A 22226-nucleotide genomic window follows, 5' to 3' on the forward strand; every position below is an offset into this window, starting at 1 on the left:
TGATGACCTGAGAGCCCCAGGCGACTAGAATGCCAGTTCTCATTTCATGTGGCTTCTCTGCTTGTTTGAAAATTTTCCTTTCTGGTGTTGATTAACAAGGGGACTGGGTGGCTGGAGAACTGGGGACATTTCCCCCAGCGGTTTGGAGGCAGAAGAGAGGAAGTAATAAGGAGAGCAGTGTGTGGCTGGTGGGGTGTTGGGAAGTCTGTCGGCTCTTTAAGATGAGCCCCATCCAGGCTCAGATGCATTCTCTGCCTCTAACCTGACTACCAGAGGGTGTGCTTGCCCACTGGGTGACCTCCTCGACTCATTAATTCATGCCAGCCTCACCCAAGACTACACATAAGCACTGGTGTTTAGTACTGGCCTGGTTTTTGGTAGCTAAGCAAGTGACCCGGGGGTCCCATCCCAGAAAGCATGGCTTTTAACTTAGAAGGGGGGATCAAGAGAATGGAAGAGTGATTTCCAGAAAGTTCCTAGAAGGGGACTTGTGTTCAGGACCAGAAAACTTGGGAAGTAAAGCAGTCCTAGGAGTAGAAACTGCACTGTCCCTTGAGTCTCTTCCAAATATCATGATGAGAACTGACTGGCAGGGACAGTGGGGGAGGAGCCTCAGGAGCCTCCGTGGGAGTGTTCGGAAGAGGATGACTGACGCATATATTTTTATCTCAAACACAGTAGAGATGTCTAGTGCTTTACATTCCAGGACTTGTGAAATATTGCCATATATTTAAAATATAGCCTGCCTCCTCCCCCACTCCTAAAAGGATTAAGGCAGCTTGCAGCTATTAAACCGTGTCTAGTCAGCACAATTAGAAGCATAAACAGAAAGTATCTAAAAACAGAAGGAAGAAAAAAAATTAGCTGCTCTCGGACCTCTGAGCTGTTTTAACACAGCCTGTGACGCCCTGTCTGCCTGCACATTACACACTCGAAAGAGGGCTTAGGGGTGACCAGGATGAGCACTAGTTTGCTCTCTGGAAAGCTATGATCTCTGAGAGAGAAGGAATAGTCGTTCAAAAGGGAAACACTAAATGTGGCAGCACATACACATGTAAGCCTAGCACATAGGATGCTGAGGCAGGAGGATTGCAGGATCTAGACTAGCCTGGGCTACATAGTGAGAATCTATCTCAAAAACATCAAGGAAGGGAAAGAAGGGAGGGAGTGAGAGAGGGAGAGAGGGAGGGAGGAAGGGACGGACACTGTGTGGAATCTACCATTCCCAGCACTCAGCATGTGCTTACATTCTCGGGGCTTTGAATGGAGCATCTACACCTTGGCTATTAGCCGTTGGGCCTCATTGCTCTGGACTCACCTATCCTGAAAAACCTTCCCCTATGCCCCTCAGCAGAGTGAGTGCTCTCCCGCTGTGAGCTCCCCCAACACTAGTCTCTACTAGCATCTCTCCATGAGCAAGGCCTGATGTTTTTCCTATTCGTGTGTAAGTCTCCCGTGTGTATACACTGTACAATATTTTTCCTTGCATCCGCTGTGTCTACTGTTCACCCTGAGGTATACTAACCACACTGCTTATTGTTCCCGGCCTCACTATCGAGTTCCAGGCTGTACTGGACACTCCACATGAATATCTACACCACATAGTAAATAGACATAGTAAATGAACAGCCCTAGGCCCATTTGACACATGGGATGAGTCGGGGAAACTGACTGAGGGGGGTGAGTAGATTTGCAGAGTAGTAAGGTGGAAGACCTATACTTGCCAGCTAGGTATTTTCAACCAGAGAGTCTAACTTTCTTTCACCACCCTGTTTTTCTCACATGGTATCTTAGTTAGGGTTTTACAGCTGTGAACAGACACCATGACCAAGACAAGTCTTATAAAGGACAACATATATTGGGGCTGGCTTACAGGTTCAGAGGTTCAGTCCATTATCATCAATGTGAGAGCATGGCAGTGTCCAGGCAGGCATGGTGCCGGCAGAGATGAGAGTTCTGCATCTTCATCTGAAGGCTGCTAGAAGACTGACTTCCAGGCAGCTAGGGTGAAGGTCTTAAGCCCATGCCCACAGTGACACACCTACTCCAACAAGGCCACACCTCGAAACAGTGCCACTCCCTGGGCTAAGCATATACAAACCATAACACATGGCCTTCTACGAATTTAAAAACATGTATTTTAATACCACTTTAAAAAGTCCCCCACTGCATCAGCGTCATGCATCAAAAGAAGGTATGTGGTCAAAAGCACTCATTACTTTGAGCACATTGCATGAGGCATAAAGATTTTTAAAACATGCACTGAAGCTAAGTGTGAGACACTGGTCTATAATCCCAACATGCAAGGGGCCAAAGCAGGAGAATTATAAAGCCAAGACCAGCTTACCATCTGAGCTACATTGTAGTGAGAATCTTTTTCCCCCCAAAACAAAACAAAGCAATAAAACTTCCCGGTTGCGTAGAAAAGTCTGTGAGGGAAACAAAGGTCAGTTGAAAGCATCTTCTCCTGTCTCCTTCCCCCATCATTTTGGTTTTGGAATATGTGGCACTAAAAAGGGATATGATGAGCTTTCTGAGGGAAAGGGGTCCCATATCATGGTCAACCACGGTAACTATACACTATCAGGGTTGTATGGGCACATCCTGCAAATTCCCAACACAGTGTTTCTGTCACACTGAAAGGGTGGTTGTTACTCAGTTCACCTCAGCAAATGTTTATTCACAGCCCTGTGGTTGCCCAGAGCTAACCAGTTAGCGGAGGTCAAACTGGTGGCTCTACCACTGGCCATAGAAGATACGGGAATCTGTGAGCCAGCCCCTCCCAAGCCCCAGAAGGAGAAAGGGAAGTGTTCTCTCTGTCTTAGAGGAGGATGACCATTGGTTCATCCTATTAGATTAATTGTGGCACTCAAAGTCTTCCTCTGTAGCCCAGGCTGACCTTGAACTCAAGTGCTTCTGTACCATCCTAAATGCTACCACACATCCTACCACACCTGTCCATAGCACAGCTTTCTAATGGAGAAACTGTCACTGCGTTTAGAACTTAAATTCATTGGTTGAGTAATTTGGATGGTTATTTAGGTTTTAGAATTTGTTTGACCTCGTACTGGTCAAACAACTCAGCAGGTAAAGGCATTTGCCCCCAAGCCTGATGACTCCCAGACTCATATATGGAAGGAGAGAGCCAGTTTCTACAAGTTGGCCTCTGACCTCCACACACATGTGCTCTGAGTGTCCTCACCTCATAAGTAAATAATTGCAATAAAAATTTTAAAATCGTGCCTTAACTAAGTAACAATTTGGGTAAATGTTTCCCTGTGAAGGTCACCTTCTCAGAGGTCATTGCATACAAGTATTTTTCATGGTTTTTTTTTAAGGGGTTCAGACCCTTATCTTGAAGAGTCCGAGTGTGAAGGTGGTGAGGCCTAGCCTCTGTGCTGAGACAGCACAATGCTGTAGGGAACACAGGGCATCACATGGCAAAGAGGGGAAACTGTTGTCTCTCTTAGAAGATCACCAGCCATTCGATCCTAGGGGTTCTATCCCATGGCCTTGTCTAATCCTGATCACCTCCCAGAGACCCCCATCTCCAAACACCATGCTCAGATTAAAATTCCATAATCTTAATACCACGGGAGGATTAAGTTTCAACACACAAACCCTTGAGGGACGCATTCAAACCATGTCAAAACCCTAGCAGATGCTGTGCTGAGGATAAATGAGGAGAAACAAGTGAGGAGCATAGAACCCTGTTGGGAGGTTAGGCAATCACTCAGAGAGGGGGCAGACCAGGGCGGCAGTGGTGGTAAGAAGCTGTTGTTTTCCAGACTGTTTTTTTTTTCTTTCTGGATTGGACTGTACATGGGATGTCAAAGGAAAGCAAGGAACCTAAGAATGAGTCTAAGGTCTTTGGCCTGAACAGAGATGATGCATACAGGAAGCGGTTAACACAATGAGAAGGATCCGGGAAGACTGACTGCCCAGGTAGAATCAGATGTGTGGATGTCATGTCGAGCATGTATTAGATGTCAAAGTGAGGCTGTGGAGTGCGTCATTTGATCAGTGAGTCTGGAGCTCAGGGAAGCTGGAAAGACCTGTGCTGGAGCCTAGGCTGTGTGAGGGGAGAAAACATGAAAGTCATAACCTAGATTCAGGACCCACCCTCCACCCCCTCTCCGCTTCTCGCTGTGACCTTGACCAAGGGGTTTCTCCCTTCGACCATCCTCATCTTTATCGAGGAGGTGATATATGAGACCTAATGTCTCTGAGCAGTTGGGAGAGTTAAAGGAGGTCACATTTATAAAACAGCACCTCGGACATAGCAACGGGCTGGTGGCCGTTTGCCTACTCTGGCCAGCCCCCTTTTGAGACGTATGAACCCAGGAAGTCCGGGAATCAGTAAGAGCTCTGACTCCATCCTGCTAACAAAGGAGAACATTTTCCCAATGAGTTTCTGAATAAAAAGGAAACGTTTCTGTGTGGTTAAGGTGGATTAGAGGGCAAGAGACTGAAAACCAGAGGAAGGAAAGCAGGCTAGTACATGTACCAAGTCATAGAGGGTGAGCAGGGCAAGGGTGGCAGCCCAGAGGAGTTAGGGATGGACACACAGGAGCAATGCCCCACCCTTGAGGGTCACCAGCAGCCTGACAGAGAGCACTGTGGGGATCCCTGTGACTTGTTTCCTAGTGGCCTCCACAAGGGACAGCCTCTGCTTTGTTCTGGAGCTAGGGCCTCCACCTGGGGCACAGGGTCACTAGTCCTGTGCTATGGAGATAGACGATGGAGCATCAAAAGCCTCAGAGCCAGCTGGTGGCAGGAAACTGGCTTCTCTCCAGAATCCCCCACTGTGGGAGAAATAATAGGTATATATGATAGGTTTGGATGGCTCCTGTCTAGGTAAACTGTTTAGTTTCAGGCAAACTATTGGGTCTTTTGAAAGAGGAACAGCTGAGAATTAACTCTCGACTTGATCAGAAAAGTGGCTGGGACAGGTAGCTGAAAGGGGAGCCCTCTTAGGCACCTATCTTGGTTCCGTGTACACATGCGTCTCACATCTTATATCGGTAGCAGAAAGCAGAATGCCAGGATATTGGGGTTGGTCTGTTGCAAATGCTAAATTCTGAGCCCCAATATCTGGTTGCCATCCAGATTCTCACTTGAAAATCGAGTGAGGGGTCTTGAGAGAAACCACGGGGAGGGGGGGCATGAGGCCAGACGGGATCATGAACATGTAGCCGGAGGGAGTCCATTTTGAGGATAGACTGATGGAGCAGAAACAGCAAGTAGCAGGGGCGTATGGCTGGGCCGTAAGTTAGAATAGCTCAGCATCTGCCCAGCCTAGGCTTACGGCTTGTACATAAAATACCAAGTTTCCTGTCTCTTATTAGGGAGCTAGACGGGAAAAGAATAGGGCAGAAAACTCTCAATAAAAATATATTTATACCAGGAGAGTCACATTGCTGCTGCTGTATTTCTGTTTCTTTTTCCTCTTTATCCCTTCATTGTTTTGAGACCGGGAAGGGCTCCTGCAGGTCCTAGAACTTGCTTTGTAGACTGGGTTGACCTCAAACTGAGAGGTCTGCCTACCTCTGCCTCCCAACTCCCGGGATGAAGGGTGGGTGCGCCCCACCGTCTGGTTTATATTGCTTCTCACAGGACTGAAAGGAGGCAAGCAGGCCCAGGTCTCCTGCATTTGCAGTTCTCCTTACCAGAGCTTGGAATGTGCTTTGCTTTGAGATAGACGTGGGCTGCATGTGTGTCTGTGTTTTGATTGGACCACACGGTGTTTTAAGCACGATTTGGTGCCAACTCTTAAAAAAAATCAAAAGGTTTTACATTCAAATGTGGGGTCTAGTATCCAGATTGCTTGCTTCTGACAACACCAGACTAGCCTTCCTCAGCAAGGCTCTGTGACGGTAACTGAGTTCATACTTCAGTCAACACTGTTCACCACGGTTCTGCCTGGTCCACACCTCAGGCAACACTGCTCACCGTGGTTCCTGCCTGGTTTACTGCCCTCACTCCATCTCTTCCTTGCTTCCCTAAGCTGTTAAGTTCAATCCCTGGGTTAATGTGAGAGCAGGCTGGGCAGTTAATGAATTCTCCATGAGGAGCCGAGTCACGAGCGTATCAGAAGTGAACTGAGAGAGGTAGTGAGGAGATTAGCTCAAAGGAGGGCGGCATTGTTATTCCAGCAATGATGAGAGAATGGAGGTTCGCTTTCTTGAGGGCAGCTCGAGTGCTGTCATAAGTGGGTCAGGTCACAGACAGCTAGGAGCCCTCCCCTGCAGATGAGCAACCCCCACCCAGCAGGCTGAAGTCTGTGGAGGTCCCTCCTTTGGGACCTTTGCAAACCATGGCTGAGGTCCATCCGGAGCCTCCTCTCCAGCTCCCATTAGCAACTCACACCAAGGACTTGGAAATTTCATAGGAAAAAGGTTTCGTTTTCTCTACACCCACTCAATCCCCTCCTCCCAAATTTTCAGGGCACCTGGTGCTGGTGCCTTCTGAAGCAGACTGATCTGTAGCTGACTTCCGTGAAGGAGCCCAGGACCCGACTATATCAGTATTAAGAAAAAATGATCCTAGGATACTTGTTTCTGCAGACAGCATATCCAAAGTTTGTGGTTTGGGTTGGAAAAAAATGGTTTTCTGTGTTCCTTCTTCTCATCCTTCAAGTTCATAGCCATCACCACCTGAGAGTACTTAGGCTTGGGGTAACTGAAGGGAGCATAAATCCTGCTTGCTTTGAATACAGCCCAGGGTACATCCTATCTTCCTGCCCTGGCCAACATTAATCAACTCTTCCTCCTCTGCTTCCCCTGTTTGGGCCTGTAAATCAAGAGCCCCCAGTATTAGTCACTGCAGAAGCGATAATTAGTAAGTACAAGCCATTACTTTCATCCATCACTCTGTGCCTCAGATCCAGGCTAAGCCAAGGAGATGAAGAAAGGCAATGTTACAAAAGAATGGGTCGCCGTTATCCTTTATCGCTTCTTCTTTAAAGCTTGTGAATCTGAACATTTCTCCATTGTAGGTTCTGCAACCCCCCAGCTATTATAGCTACAGCTGAGAGTAGGGGCCAAGGAGAGAGAAGTCACTTATTTTATGCTGTTTTCCTTTTCTGGACTCAAAAATATGTCTTTAGAGCCCCAGGAATCGGAGGCAGCAGTGGTGTGTCTTAATGGAGTGATCTTGGAATTTACCCTGTTCAGTGCTCTAAAGGCACCAGAATGAGATTCAGCTGTCTCTCTGGGACAAGCTATGTCTCCAAAGAAAGCCATGGCTCTCCATAGCAACCATTCCAGACACCTGTGTTCTGGCTGAGCACATGGTCAAGGGCACCCCTGCCTGCAAAGAGAGGCTGTCTCCAAATCCACTAACAAGTCATGAACTTCCTTTCCATGCACTGCAGACCAAATGCTGCTGGCCCACGGGGGAAGTGTTCCGCTCTCCAATTACAGCTTTGGCGCTCTCCGATGCATCCCAGCTCCGATTTTTTCCATCACACAGTATTTCTTCCAACTTTTAAATTTCCCATAGCAACGACTTTTCTCTTCTGAAGCAGAATCACTCTGAGTCAAAGTATCTGACAAAGAGAGAAGAAAAAAAAAACAAAAAACAAAAAACTCACTAACTCAGAAGGGATGGTAGGCTTCCCAGGGGAGGTGTTGGGCAGCTCAAAAGTACAAGCTGTGGCTTGTACAGGCCTGTCCATCTTCTAGAAAATGAGGGTGTAAAGTTGTGTAATCACAGGCCCTTTCTACTGAGAGGAGCGCCACATTTCATCCCATTTAGGATACTACAGATTCTTAGAAGAGTTGTATTGTGTTTGCTGACAAGGAAAGGGAATCTTTACCTGTGCCTCCAGTTAAATTACCCCAAACGCCATTAAACATGGCTAGGTTGCTCACACCAGACGCTCGTGGCTTCAAAATGCGCTTAGGTGAACCTGGCAACTCCCTCTGGCCTGGGTTGAATTGCTCAGTGTGAAACAAGCGACCCTTTTCCATGAAAAGTACAGCATTGCCTTTCGTCCCCTTGGGTGTGTCTTTTTAATGAAAGAAAACATTTTTTCGTTATATCATTTCTAGACTGTGTATATGTATGTGTCTCTGAGTGTGGGGTCTGTGTGTGGGGGTGTAGGGGGGTTACAAGAGGAATGTTCATGAAAGCCAGAGGAGTCAGATCCCTTTGGAGCTTGAGCTTCAGCGAAGTGGCCTGTGCAAGAACAGTATGTGCTCTTAACCAGTGAGCCATCTCTCCAACCCTTGGGGCATTTAGGGGCCAGAGAGAGAGAGAGCTCAGCAGTTAAGAGCACTGGGTGTTCTTCTAGATGACCTGGGTTCTCTTTCGAGCACCCACATGCAAGCTCGGAACTGTCTATAACTCCAGTTTTTGGGGATCTGATGCCCTTTTCTGGCCTCTGCCAACACCAGGCATGTAAATAGTTCACACACACACACACACACACACACACACTGAGTGTAAAAAGGAAAAATAAATAAATAGAAAATAAAGACATCAGTCACGCATGGCAGTTGGTCCTCAACCTTCCTAACGTTGCGACCCTTTAATACAGTTCCTCATGATGCAGTGACCCTCCCAACCCTAAATTATTTTTATTGCTAGTTCATAACTGTAATTTTGCTACTGTTATGAATCAAAATGTAAACATCTGTGTTTACTGATGGTCTGAGGCAACCCTCATGAAAATGTCATTCAGAATAACATGACCAGCACACCTATGTTAGGCCAATGGACATTCAAAGGAGTCCGTTAGAATGATTTCTGTTGGAACAGAGGCTGTACCATTTGATACCCTCTCCAGCAGTACAGTGGGTTAGTTAAAGCATCACCAGTTTCTGATCCAAACCTTTGTCAACAAACTGAAACGATTGGCCCAGTGGCAAGGAAACACATTCGGGAAAAGAAGGATCCAGAATGGCTCAAACGCCAGTTTTCGAAGCTCTGGACATTCTTCCCTGTCCCTAATGTACAGACGATGTTTGAGTTTGAGGGAAATGCAGTGAGTAAAATGGATGGAAACAAGAAAATGAACAGGAAGGTTTCTGTTGTCAGTAAGAAAAAAAATCAGATATTTTTCTCCCCCAGTGCTATGAGATGTGACATTTCCCCATGTGTGAGAGTCCCTGGCCCTGATTCCTCTGAAGAGCATGCAAGGCACTACCAGACCAACCTAGCAACAGGAATGGGAGCCATCACTCCCACCGCCTAGAGGAGAGCAGTTCCCAGTAAAGCTTGTGGCTTTGTGGCTGTGTGACTCTGTTTCCATGGGCAGCTAAATACAGGATCTGGGAGTGGCCGCTTGTATTTATGTCCAATGCTGTTGGATCTAACCCAAAAGAAAGGGGTGAGAGTGTGATTAGGGGTTTTCGTAGTCAAAATAAACAGCAGTAAGAAGCAGTCACCAAGTCCAAATGTAAGAGATCCCATCCTCAACTCCACTCAGGTAGATTTGACTTCCTACTGCTCAACAGTGGAGATTATGCTAGGAAAATGTAATAGGAAATTTTTAAAATTACTTCACAAGTCATTAATGCATTTGGCTGGCAAGCAAATATTGAATTCTTATGTGTGAAAAGGGAGGGGTGTACAGGGACAAGCATATGTATTGGGGAAGTCGTTAAACATTCTAAGTGCCCCTCTGTCTTTGTTCCAGCTGCAAAGGGGCCTCCCACTATGGCCTGACCAAAGACAGGAAAAGACGCTCACAAGATGGCTGCCCTGATGGTTGCGCCAGCCTCACGGCAACGACGCTCTCCCCAGAGGTTTCTGCTGCTGCCACCATCTCTTTAATGACAGACGAGCCTGGCCTAGACAATCCTGCCTACACGTCCTCAGTGGAGGATGGTGAACCGGTAACCAACCCCTCAGACACTGGCCGGAGCAACCGAACCAGGGGTGAGTCAAATGGGAGGGTGTCTGGGAATTGGACACTTGGTTTTCCCTGGGATTGCCCTCTGTAAATACTCGTGGTGGAAAGTTCTAGAAATGTTTTTTAAAGGGCAAATGGGTTCTGGTAGTTTTGGCAGCCACTCAATGTCCAGTTCTCCAAGGGGAAATGAAACTGTAATCGACCGTGTGATATGACTGCTCTCGAAGTGACTCTCACCCAAAGGAGGAAAGCAGATTTCTTAAATAAGTGAGATACATTATTTCACTACATAAAACATTGAGAAATACAGATAAATAAACTGTTATCATTAAGCGATCACTGTCTTAATATCCTGTCATCCTGTTCGTGTGTTTTATACCTGAAAGGTTTCCTTCTCGCTTGTTTTGAAGCAACACCGCGCTCTGCACCAGGGCTGGCTCTGGCCTCCTGAGCTTCCTGGCTAACCTCCTGAGTGCTGAGATCACCGGCACAGAGCAACACGCTTGGCTAAAGGAAAGCTGCTGTGGGCCTGTGATCTCACCTCCATTGATCTCTCTTTCCTCAGCACGGCCCTTTGAGCGCTCCACTATGAGAAGCCGCTCTTTCAAAAAGATCAACCGAGCCCTGAGTGCTCTCCGAAGGACGAAGAGTGGAAGTGCTGTTGCCAACCACGCTGACCAGGGCAGGGACAACTCTGAGAACGACACTGTCCCCGAAGGTAAACGAAATCTCCACCCCACCCCAAGGCGAGCTGTAAGCTGGTTTTCCAGAGTCATTGAGGGATGATGGCAGTCTGCCCGACTCCCATTCTCTGTGACCTCTGTCTTTCCAAGGATATATAGCCGTGAGTAGCCTCCTCACCTGAGTAAGGACAGGGACTTTTCTTTGTCATCTTTTACACAGGTGAGGAAAAATTCATCTGTTGCTGGGCTCCAGGTGCTGGCTTACGCCCATGAAAATAATGATTATAGTTAGAGAGTGAAAAGCATTTTATTTCGTTCTCACCACATGGCACCATGCACAGGCTCTCCGTTGAAACAGAAAAGTCATAGACCTGCAAGTTCTACATAAACTGATAGCAAGTTAGTTCCTTTGTTTTGTTTCTCTATGCTAATTTGTTTATAGTGTGTGGGTAGAGGTGTCTGTGCACACCCACACACATGTGTGCTCACATGTCATAGTGCATGTGACTCACGTGACTGTCGAAGGACAACTTGTAATGGTGGGTTTCCCCCCTCTGCCATGAGGGTCCTAGGACTGGTCAGGTCATCGAGCGTCTTGAGCCACTGACCCATCTCGAGGGCCCATGAAAAGCATCTTAGACTGGGCTGGCACATTGGATAGACTAGTATTCTTAGCGTGCGTGCGCGGGCGCGCACACACACACACACACACACACACACACACACACCGGGTGCTCTAAGTGTTCCGTGTGCCTTTTCTCATTTGATCCTCACAAGCACCCCATGACCAGGACACATTTCAAGGTCACTGGCATCTCACTGTGTAGCTCTCAGGATGATCCACTGTCAGCCCTGTTTTCAGGAACATATACTGAGACATATAGAGGTCACTCAACTTGTTCCAAATGGCCCTGTTGACCTTTGGGGCCACACAGAGAAAGCTGTCGTATCTTAGTATGTGGATATGGTATATGTTTCCCCAATATCAGTGGAGCTAAGGAGACACCGTTTTCTATCATTCTGTTCATTTCACATTGAAGCTTTTAGGTTAAATTAACATTTGTTCAAAAACAGATTCCGCCTTTGTAGTCTTGGCTAACCTTAGAACTTACTGTGTAGACCAGGCTGACCTCAAACTTGCAGTGATCCTCCTACATTTTGCCTCTTAAGAGTATTGGGCGTGTAAGTGTGCAGCACATCTGGTCTGCATTAAACTACACAGTAAAACAATAACATAAGAAGCAGCTCTTCGTGTACTAGCTAGTGCTCTCGAGAGCCGTGCATATGTCAAAAGAATGATAAGCAATAAGGATTGCTAATCCTAGTTCACAGATCAGGAGAGCGATTTAGAGCGGTTAGGTAAGTAGTCTAAAGTCACACAGTTAAACCACCTCCACAAACCTCGACACACACACACACACACACATACACACACACACACACACACACACGGGGGGGCAGAGAGAGGAGAGAGACACAGACAGACAGACAGGCAGACAGACAGACAGGCAGGCAGGCAGGCAGACATCAGGATTTTCATTCCTCTGACTTTTAACACCTTCCAAAACACTCCAGGGTTGAAGGTTAAAGCCCCAGATGCTTCATTTACTATGGCTTTGGAAAATTCACGTGCACCCTGTGAGACTCTGGCCTGGGTATGCTGCCCCTCATCACTTGCCCTCCATGCTCTCTCCTCACATGCCTGTGTGGCTTCTAGTGCCTCCCAGCTGCTGGCCAACCTGCACCCTCCATCTCCTTCTCACTGCCAATCTAACTCTTCACCTGGAAACAGGGATAAGAATTCACCTTTGTCAGTCAGTGAGAACAGAAGACAAGCATCCCAATTTCTTAGTCCAGTGTACGGAGGAGAATACTCTTAGATCCTATAACCTTTAGACAAAGAATTTTGATCAAATTCTTTTAGGTCCAGACTAGAACAATTTTGACAGCCTAAAAAGGGTTTTAACCCTTCAATGTTACAAGGATCTCGTTGGTCTGGCTCTAAGGGACATCATTTAAGAGTTTGAGGCTGGGCGGGTCCTTTCAAATCATGGGACCAGATATCCTCCAGTTGTTTAAGGAGGCCAATGTTTGTGTCTGTGGTAAAGGTAGAGGGAGAAAGGAAGGAGGGAAGGAAGAGGGAGGATCTTTGATTATCTGGAAATGTTATCTCCAAAACATTTTTTGCTTAAAATGACTTTTCAATGAGTTTCCATTATGATACCAGCATGTTCTGACACATGCATGCGGTAAAGCCTACTGAATGCAATCATAGCAGTTTAAGCATTAATTGAACTCACTCACCCCCATAGCACCAGGAGCTGACAGATTGAGGCAGCTACTCAGAACCTCACAGAAGCCATTTGCCGACATGAAATTAAGTCTGGATGGAATGCAAGACCCACATTTACAATGCCACAGGCTTCCTCTAGCCACTGCGTTACCTCCCTAGTTGTGCCATATAGTAATGGCAAATAACTTAATTTTTCTGCATACTTTTTGTAGAGAGTTGAGTTCATTTAAACAAGTGGATTGTGGTTATAGGTTTTAAAAATAGTCGTAAAGAGTGATGCATGCAGAACCAGGCTTACAATATGTCTTCCCAGCTGACAGAACTAAAGGGGACTCCAAGGACTAAGACTCAAACATCTCTTCCTTCTGTATCCTAAGTGTTCAAGCTACACAAAAGGAGCCACTTCCGAGATAGACTAGGCATGACTCATTCTCAGCAGTTGGTGTCCCCTCTGGATACTTCTATTCCAACCAAAGTGGGAAAAGTGTCAATCAGTGCTTCTGCATTCTTGGTCACTAGGGCCTGTCCTTGTGGACTTTGATGTGTCTGTGAACACCTGACTCCTGGGGAACTCTTGAGGCCATGAGTGTGCCAACCCTCACCTGACCCTGAGGCCATCTTACTCCATAGCTTCCTCTCTGTGCACACACAGACACACAGACACACACACACACACACACACACACACACACACACAGAGAGAGAGAGAGAGAAAGAGAAACAGACAGACAGACAAACACACACACATACACACACACACACACACACACACACACACACACACACACACAAATAAAGGGCTGCCTGTCACTGTGTAGCTAGAGTGACCCAGACAGTTACTCTGTGTTTGGCACAGCCAGACAGGATCAAGGAGGGAGCTAAGAAATGTTTCTGGGGAAAGCTTTAGTTATACTAAAGTTAGGAAACAGTGGCTCCCCTGATCTTTGATACTTTCTCTAGTACTGAGGTCAGTGATCCAGGTAGATGAGGAACAATCCTTCAGAAGGCAGCCATAAGACCATGACCTTGGCCTCTCTGTGCCTATGAAACCAGGCCTTTTATTACTGCTGTTATTGACAGCAGTATATGCTACAGGGCTGATGACTGCTGGAGCCTGAAAAACAGTCTCCGAGATCTTCCAAAATGACCTAAGAGAACAGAAGAGCAGATTCTATTTTTGCTCCTCGATAAGAAAGTAATGAAATCACAGTTCATTCCCTGAAGACATCCGTTCATTAGTTTGTTCCTATTCAAGCAGTAAGCACCAGCCGAAGGCTCCTGTGTACAGAGGGATCTGTGCCCAAAACCACTGGGACAGCCAGAAATTGCTGCCTCCACAATGTCATCAGAGTAGTTTAAACTTTAATTGAAGCAGTCTGTCAAATTAACATGGGGAACAGCCAGGTTAAGGCAGCTACTTGAGTCCAATAGTGAAGCCAATTGACAGATTGTAGAGTACAGATCGTGACATAAGAGATGAGAACAGAGAGCGGTAATGGAAGGCTAGATGCCACAAGAACAGGCTTATAGGAATCACATGTTTAGCGACAATGAGGAAAAGAGAGATTGGGATAAATGAATTGGAATTGGATTATTTCATGCATGCCTTGAAGGAAATATTGGGTTTCGGCCCAGGATGAAAAACATTCCAGTAGAGAAATGTATACTGGCACCAAGGCAGGAAAGTGGTGCCACACACAAGGAACAGTCAACAGTTTAGTTTGGCATCCAGAACGGCTGGAGATGCCCGTTGAGTAGATGTCTGAAACAAATACTATTTCTGTCCATTTCAGTCTTCCCAAGGTTGTTTCACCTGATTCCAGATGGTGAAATTACAAGCATCAAGATCAATAGAGTGGATCCCAATGAAAGCCTCTCCATAAGGCTTGTGGGAGGCAGCGAGACCCCGCTGGTCCACATCATCATCCAGCATATTTATCGTGATGGAGTGATTGCCAGAGATGGACGACTGCTGCCAGGAGACATCATTCTCAAGGTGCCCATGAGGCGTGATCTTGTAACCATAGGCTACAAGATCGTGGGCTGTTAGGTTGTGACATGGCACATAATTTAAGTCCCTAAAGTTCGGATGGGTAGGTGGAAGGAGAGATGGCTGGCTGGTCAGGAAGATGGATGGAAAAGTGGATGGGTGGGTGACTAAGTGAAATCCTTCCAAGCCAATAATGGTAGATAGGTAAATGGATGGTTAGATGGATGGGTGGATCAGTGGGTGGATGAATGGATGCGTAGGTGGGTAGATAAGTGGATGGGTAGATGACAAACAGGGTAAATAGAGTGGAATAAAGACGCTCACTTTGCACAGTTATATTGATGTAAATCTCCTATGAAGCTCTAGTATATCCAAGAAGGGTCTTTCTTCCCCCTTCTCTTTATTTATAAACACCTCTCTTTGTTACATTGTATCTCCCTTCTCTTTGTTACTGTATCCTTTTCTGTCTTCTCTTTCCTGGTTCCTTATAAACACTTCTCCTTGTTACATTATATCTCCCTTCTCTTTGTTACTGTGTCCTTTTCTGTCTTCTCTGCCCTGTTTCCCCACTGCTTGGTTTCCATGGCCCCTCTTTTCTTTTCCCATTTACTCATTCTTCTCTTCCTCTTCTTGATCTTTCTGTGGTCTTTCCTTTTAAAAGATATATTAGGAGAAAACAAGACTGGCGCATATATTCTTTCTTAAATTGTAAAGCAGATTAATGGGAACTGTTGTATTTGGTCTAATTGTGTTCAGATGCCCTTCTGCAGAAAATCTCCTCTGTCTTAATGACCACAGAAGTCTCATGACCCAGAGGCATTCCTGGGAAGGCAAGAGTGGAATGACCTGGCTTGGGCATACTGTCCTCTGAGGCATGGTTGAGAAAAGAGACTTTCCAGAAGAATTTTCTGGAGGGGTGGGGGACGGACTGTTTATCAGACAGATGTTAAATGTGAGCCAGCAGGACTAGAATTCCCTCTCTAAGCATCTACTTCTTATCTAATACTCAGATAACAGTTCCGTCCCACCCTTTGCAGGCAGAAGAGGGACAATTCCTGTCTCAGCATGAGCTGTTTGTTTGGCAAACTAATTGGAATAAGAGCAGAAATAATTGAAACCAGTTACTGCAGAAATGTCGACATTCCCACTGGTCTCTGGGGTGTGGGACAAGCAGGGCCATCACTTCAGTGGGCCACAATCATCAGGACCCCAGTCACAGTTGGGGGGCTTTCTCCCTGCTCCCGGTGGGGACTACTGCCTGGGAGGGCTGTAGAAGAAAATTCTCTGTGTTGGCTCTGAGCTGGAGGCACTTGCAGATAAAAGGAATGCCAGGGGCTTTCACCAGGTGACCCTGACTTCTCTTGGCCCTGGGGATAATGGGATGGCAGGCTCTGCCACCTTCCTGGTAATGTTCCCATGTATTTGGACAAGGGAGTACCTTGTCTTCACTGAAGGAGCCCCATCCACCCCTGAGCTGTAGCAGGAGGTGGTTGACCTCAAATAAGGCCGTTTCAGAGCTCAGTCCAATGTGTCTCCAATGATTGGCTTCAAGTACAAGAAAGCGTAGCAAACTCTAGAAATTGAAGAATCATCTTGCTCATTGTGGGGCCCCTTCCCTAAGCAGAGTGCAGGGCTGCTGGGAACTGTTTTCTTCCAGAGCAGTGACAAACACTGGGGCTACAGCCTCCAAGCTGGGCCTGTGGAGCCAGGATAATTAAAGCCAGAAAGCCAGATGCAGAAGCAGCCCTGTAGGTTATTGCCCCCGAATGAGAGGCCTAGCTTTGGGGTGTTTAAGGGGTACTATAGAGGGATCAGCCTTTCAGTAATAGCCTAGAAAGTTTCTTTTGCATTAATTTGTTTAGAATTATTCAAGCCCCACACATCCCTTTATAGTTAGAACACAGGCAACGAACCTTGCAGACAGTCACCTTGATTGTGTACCTGGCATTCCTATATACACTGTCACACTCACACCTGCAAATACACATGCAAGCACACCCAAGAGTACAACAGTACCCTCACACACACAGGTCAGCTCATAAGTGCTATATCATATAACAACATACATGTCTCAGGTCCACTCACACGTACTGTGTCATACAACACACACACATATACAGCCCATTCACACAGATACCCTAACATGCAAACACACATTCAGGCACATTCACATTCATACTCTAACATGTCAGAGCACACACACATACACACCACACACACATTCACATGCATACCATAACAAACAAACACACCTACACATGGTCAGGCTCATTCACACAGATACTCTACACAGTCACACAATTAAGTACATATTCTCCTCTCTCTCTCTCTCTGTCTGTCTGTCTGTCTGTCTGTCTGTCTCTGTCTGTCTCTGTCTCTGTCTGTCTCTGTCTCGCTGTCTCTGTCTCACTGTCTCTGTCTGTCTCTCTCGCTCTCTCTCTCTCTCTCTCACACACACACACACACACACACTCCCCACATGGATGATCTGGAAGTGAAAATATGGGTAACCCTGTAAGATAAAATTTGTTGAGTTTTGGAAAGAAAATGGCAACTTGTTTTGTTCTAGATGGCATTGGATATTACCAAAGTAATATGTTGGAGTGCAGATCAGTGACCAAGCCAGTGCTTCTTGTGCACTACACTTTAAGAATGCAAATTGGAGTTAAATGGGGAAGTGACTTTTTTTTTTCAAGACAGGGGTTTCTCTGTATAGCCTTGGCTGTCCTGGAACTCATTCTGTAGACCAGGCTGGCCTCTAGCTCAAAGAGATCCACCTGCCTCTGCTTCTGGAGTGCTGGGATTGAAGGTACCACCAGTGCTTGACATAGGAAATGTCTGGGGGTTTTCTTTCATATAATTACATCTTTTTCTACCATCCTTCCTTCCCTGTGAACTAAGAAAAAAGGAAATTGATAGGCAACATGAAGAACAGTCAGGATTCTGTGAATAGATAAACGAGCTGAGGTAAGGACTAGGGTGAAGGAAGGCAGTGTGGAGTCAGTCATAGAGGCTAGAAAATGACTGTGGAAGATCAGGCTATTTGTATGCAGGATAAAAGGAGGTAGCACAGCAGGCTAGGGAACGATTTCTTGCTTACTCTGTTGGCTTGGGCTTGTAGACATTTGATTCTTGACCTGAGCTGGCCTGGGCGTTTCCAGAAGGCTTATAATAGGTTTACTCACTCTGACATGGTACCACCCCCAGGTCAATGGCATGGACATCAGCAATGTCCCTCATAACTATGCCGTGCGGCTCCTGCGGCAGCCCTGCCAGGTGCTACGGCTAACGGTGCTGCGGGAACAGAAGTTCCGTAGCAGAAGCAATGCTCCTGCGCCGGACTCCTACGGACCTCGGGATGACAGCTTCCATGTAATCCTCAACAAAAGCAGCCCTGAGGAGCAGCTTGGCATAAAGCTGGTGCGCAGGGTGGATGAGCCCGGGGTGTTCATCTTCAACGTGCTGAATGGCGGTGTTGCCGACCGACACGGCCAGCTGGAGGAGAATGATCGTGTGTTGGCCATCAACGGACATGACCTTCGATTTGGCAGTCCAGAGAGCGCAGCTCATCTGATTCAGGTGGGTCGGAAGTCATCCTAGGATCTCAGGCAGAAATGCCCACATGAGCAGGAACGTCAGCCCCCTTACCACGTGTGCTGTGAGAACCTTCCTGTAAGGACGTCAGGGGGTGGGACTGGCGTTTTCCACAAACAAGGAAGAACCCAATGTACACATATGGTGCTGTGACCTTTACTGATAGTGTTATGATAGTATTATGGTGTTATGTACCCCCCTAGATTACACATACCTAGATCAATGTCCATCAAGGTTAAGGATTCAGTGAATAAGTGTTTATTATATGTAAATATTTAATTCATAAATTAGTCAAGTTATAAACAGGTAAATATATGTGTGATACATTTTTCTCGTTAATCTGTTCCCTGAGATTTTTTTTAATCAAACCGTTCATCACCTACTTTTTGTTTTTACATGCTTTGACCCTATGATGTAATCTCTACTTTTTATCCCCTTGACTTTGCTGAGTTGTCACTAGTTGCGCATGCGCGCTTCTATATACCAAGCAGTGTCAGTGATGAATGAGGCGGCCATGGTTGCTTGCTTCTCAGAGTTCGAAAAACATCCTGTTTCTGATTTTGTACAACCAAGAAGGCAGAAGGCAGAGCTAGACTAGAAAAACAGACCAGGTGAAGTAGTCATACATGAAATAAAATTTTTCCCCCCCTTAGGAAGAAGCTATCTTAGCTTAATCTTTTTTTCACCCTCAAAAATTAGACTCTAAGGGCTTGTCAGTAGTTTTTTCGTGATACACTTGTTAGCGCCCTCTGCAGGTCACCTCGTGTAAGTCCCGTCCTGGAGCTCCTCTTTGCCAACTGCAACTTTCGCAACAGGCAAAAGAAAAACTCTTAACTCATGTTATTTGGAAAAATCTTGATTACATGTGGCATTTTACTCTTGAAGATTAATAACAGAAGAGTATATTTTTCCCTGAGAATGTATGAAATAAAATCTTGCCTAACAGTGGGAATTCCTTTAAAAAAAAAATCCCTTTGCTTACTAAACAAAGCCAATCTGCTTTATAAGCAGAAAGAATTTTTTTTATTTTTCATAAAGGCTAGGGTCAAGCTAGTTGGGAAAGAAATTTTTAAACGTGGATTCTGTAACACACACACACACACACACACACACACACACACTCACCACTAAGCAATAGCTTGCTGTCTCAGAAAAGTGGATTTTATTTATGTGATACCTGTAACACACACCAGGCAGGGGGGGGATTAAGCTAAATACCTTTCAAAGATTGAAACTCTGATTCCCCAGGGGCCTTGGCTGTGCTGCCCATGTGTCTCCCCCATGAATCACATTTACCTCACAAAGGAATTTCCAGACAACAGTCCTGTTGGTCATGTTCTTTCCCAACACACAATGTTTTTTCCTACATAACAAACCACAGCGATTTTAAATTGGACCAACTCTGCCCTAACCTCAGCGTGTTCAGAGGCTGCCAGGGCAGACCTGTCCCCAGTGTTAAGACACCCGGAGAGCTGAGGCCCTTTAAGAAGGAAAACCTTAAAGGAGAAGAACAATTGACTCCGCAGCTTAGTAAGGACCACGCAGGGCTTCACCATTGTTGATTTCTCGGGCTTTCTGAGCATCCTTGTTGGAGTAACAATATGGAAGACAAACCTTTCAGAGCTATGTGTATCCCAGAGGGTCAATTTATCCCACTCAGTTACCAGCACGAGAACCTGGGAGTTGTATGAATATGAGGGTTTCCCATCCATACCCAATTCTAGACTAATGAGTTCTGTTTGTTTAGGAGTTCAAATATATACAGACGACCAAGAAAGCAAGTGTGGATTTCAAATCGAGTAACTTTCCATGCGCTTTTCTTCTTTCCCTCCCTTCCTCCCTCCCTCTCTTTCTTCCTCTCTCTCTCTTTCTTCCTCCCTTCCTTCCTTTTTTTCTTTCTTTCTTAAGCAACTCCAGAAACTGAAAAAAATCAAATCAATGTACAGAGGTGGGCGGGAGTAAGTGGGGGCACTCACCACCATATGTGTGATTTTTGTTCCTTGAATAAAATAATGTTTGAATATGCAGTTATTTCATCAAAGATCTGAAAGTCAGATGCCTGTTAAGCCTTTAACAAGAATGTGATAGGACTTCTGACAGACCCGAAAGTAAGCAATGCTCTGCTCGTGTTGCCTGCGTTTACTCTAAAGACAGCGTTCCAGGTCTTGAGTTGTATTTCGTACCTGGGAAGAAAAAGGCAGACCTTTTGTGGGAATTTAAACATTCAAGTCCCTAGGAGCCCATAAGAACCACCAGTGAAATAGGACCTGTTGGGTCTGTGTGTGTTTCTACAGATCAGCCCAGCTCATGTGGAATCCAAGCCCTGCTTACATAAATTGCCTTGCCAGGCTCCCGTAGTAAATTTAGTGTGCATAGACTAAACTTAAATCTGCTTATGCTCAATTCTCAAAGCCCAGATGATTACTAAATAGGACTCGAAATTCCCCCATTTTCTTGAGAAAGCGGGACTAAGAACCCTGTATAACATTTCATGAGAATGACTTACGTAGAACTGTACTTTACATGCAAGTGTTAAAGGGTCTGCAAATCCTGCTGTCCTTTCTCCAGCAAACAAACACCCCTTCCCTCCCCCACATACTTATTCCTTTACCGTGGAAGAGAATCCAGGGAATAGTAACTTCCAGCTCCTGGAAGAGAGGTGGTGCTGAGGCAGGGGAATACCACCTTTGTCCTTTTGTCTATCAGTCAGCAGGTTCAGGGATCGTTGACTATGTCATTGACATCTGCATGGCCATGCATAAGTCACCAGCTGTATTTCCTTCATCTCTTGGTCTCTTATTTCTACAAGATATTGGGCTGCTGAGAACGTGAAGCTGTATACGGAGCTACGCTCTACTAAGAAAAGCAGAGCCAGTGTCTGATCTAAGTCTCCTCTCTGGCTCTGGTGGAATGCTCAGATCATCCCACCACCTTTCCTCAAAAGGTCCTCAATTTCCTGCCTCTATGACCCGGTCTCTGATGCTGTTTAACTGATGGAAGAGGTTCTGCTCCATAGAAGAAGAGAGTCATGATATTTTTTAAAGTAATATACCAGGCATTGTGCTCAGTACTAAAATCTCAAATGGGCAAATTCGAGATTTGCTTTCACCAAGATCATACATCAACTTCCAAGCACTATTAGCTTCTTCTAGACATACTCCCGAAGCCTGCAGTTTCTGGTTCTGTGGGAATAATTTTCCCCAAGAAGTTCTTTTCCTCACTAGAAGGAGGGTGAAGGTGAGAACTTTGTTCCTGACCTTGTTACTTCATTTGTCATATCCATATAGTCAACAAGGACGACTGGTGGCCTTGGCATGTTTCTTGCTTAGCAATTGGTTCTAATATCGGTACCGCTAAGGAGGGTCTGTGTTCTGTCATACAGTTTCAGAGACAGGCTGTGCTGTCCTGAAGGCCTGACAACCTTCCTTCCACCTTCCAATGAATTGTTAATAATGAAACAGATGTCTGTACCTCCTGGCCCCTAGAACATAGGAACAATAGTCTTTTGCGTGAAATAACAGAATGGGATTGCATCCTGATGGCCTCTGTGTCGTTGGTCCACTTAGCAAGAACACTCTACCAAGATGGCTGGACTAGAATGTATTGTCTTGCTCCAATTCCATACCTCAGCCATACTCAGCATCACTAGAGTGGCACCAGGGCCCACACTGATACTGAGTAAGAATAGCTACCCCAGAAAAGAAAAAAGCGTGATGGAAAGACATGGCTAGAATTGACTGGAGTTCCATTTAAAGACAGGCTTTTTAATTAGTGCTATATTTAGCTGCCACATTCTACCTAGGAAAG

At 45.9% G+C, this 22226-nt stretch overlaps 1 protein-coding gene across 5 annotated transcripts in view; it reads left to right on the top strand.

The window, feature by feature from the left end:
- The window catches only part of Lnx1 (ligand of numb-protein X 1), a 102701-nt gene that overhangs the window by 61913 nt on the left and 18562 nt on the right, over positions 1 to 22226 (top strand). For 3 of the 5 annotated variants that reach the window (XM_039092174.2, NM_001108358.1, XM_006250903.5), the window contains 4 exon segments: positions 9644 to 9885; positions 10425 to 10577; positions 14629 to 14831; positions 18033 to 18404. In XM_039092174.2, coding sequence (XP_038948102.1) covers positions 9644 to 9885; positions 10425 to 10577; positions 14629 to 14831; positions 18033 to 18404 — 970 coding nt within the window. 5 annotated transcript variants of the gene reach the window in all.

Source organism: Rattus norvegicus, chromosome 14 (genome assembly GCF_036323735.1).
Source record: "Rattus norvegicus strain BN/NHsdMcwi chromosome 14, GRCr8, whole genome shotgun sequence".
Lineage (NCBI taxonomy): Eukaryota > Metazoa > Chordata > Mammalia > Rodentia > Muridae > Rattus > Rattus norvegicus.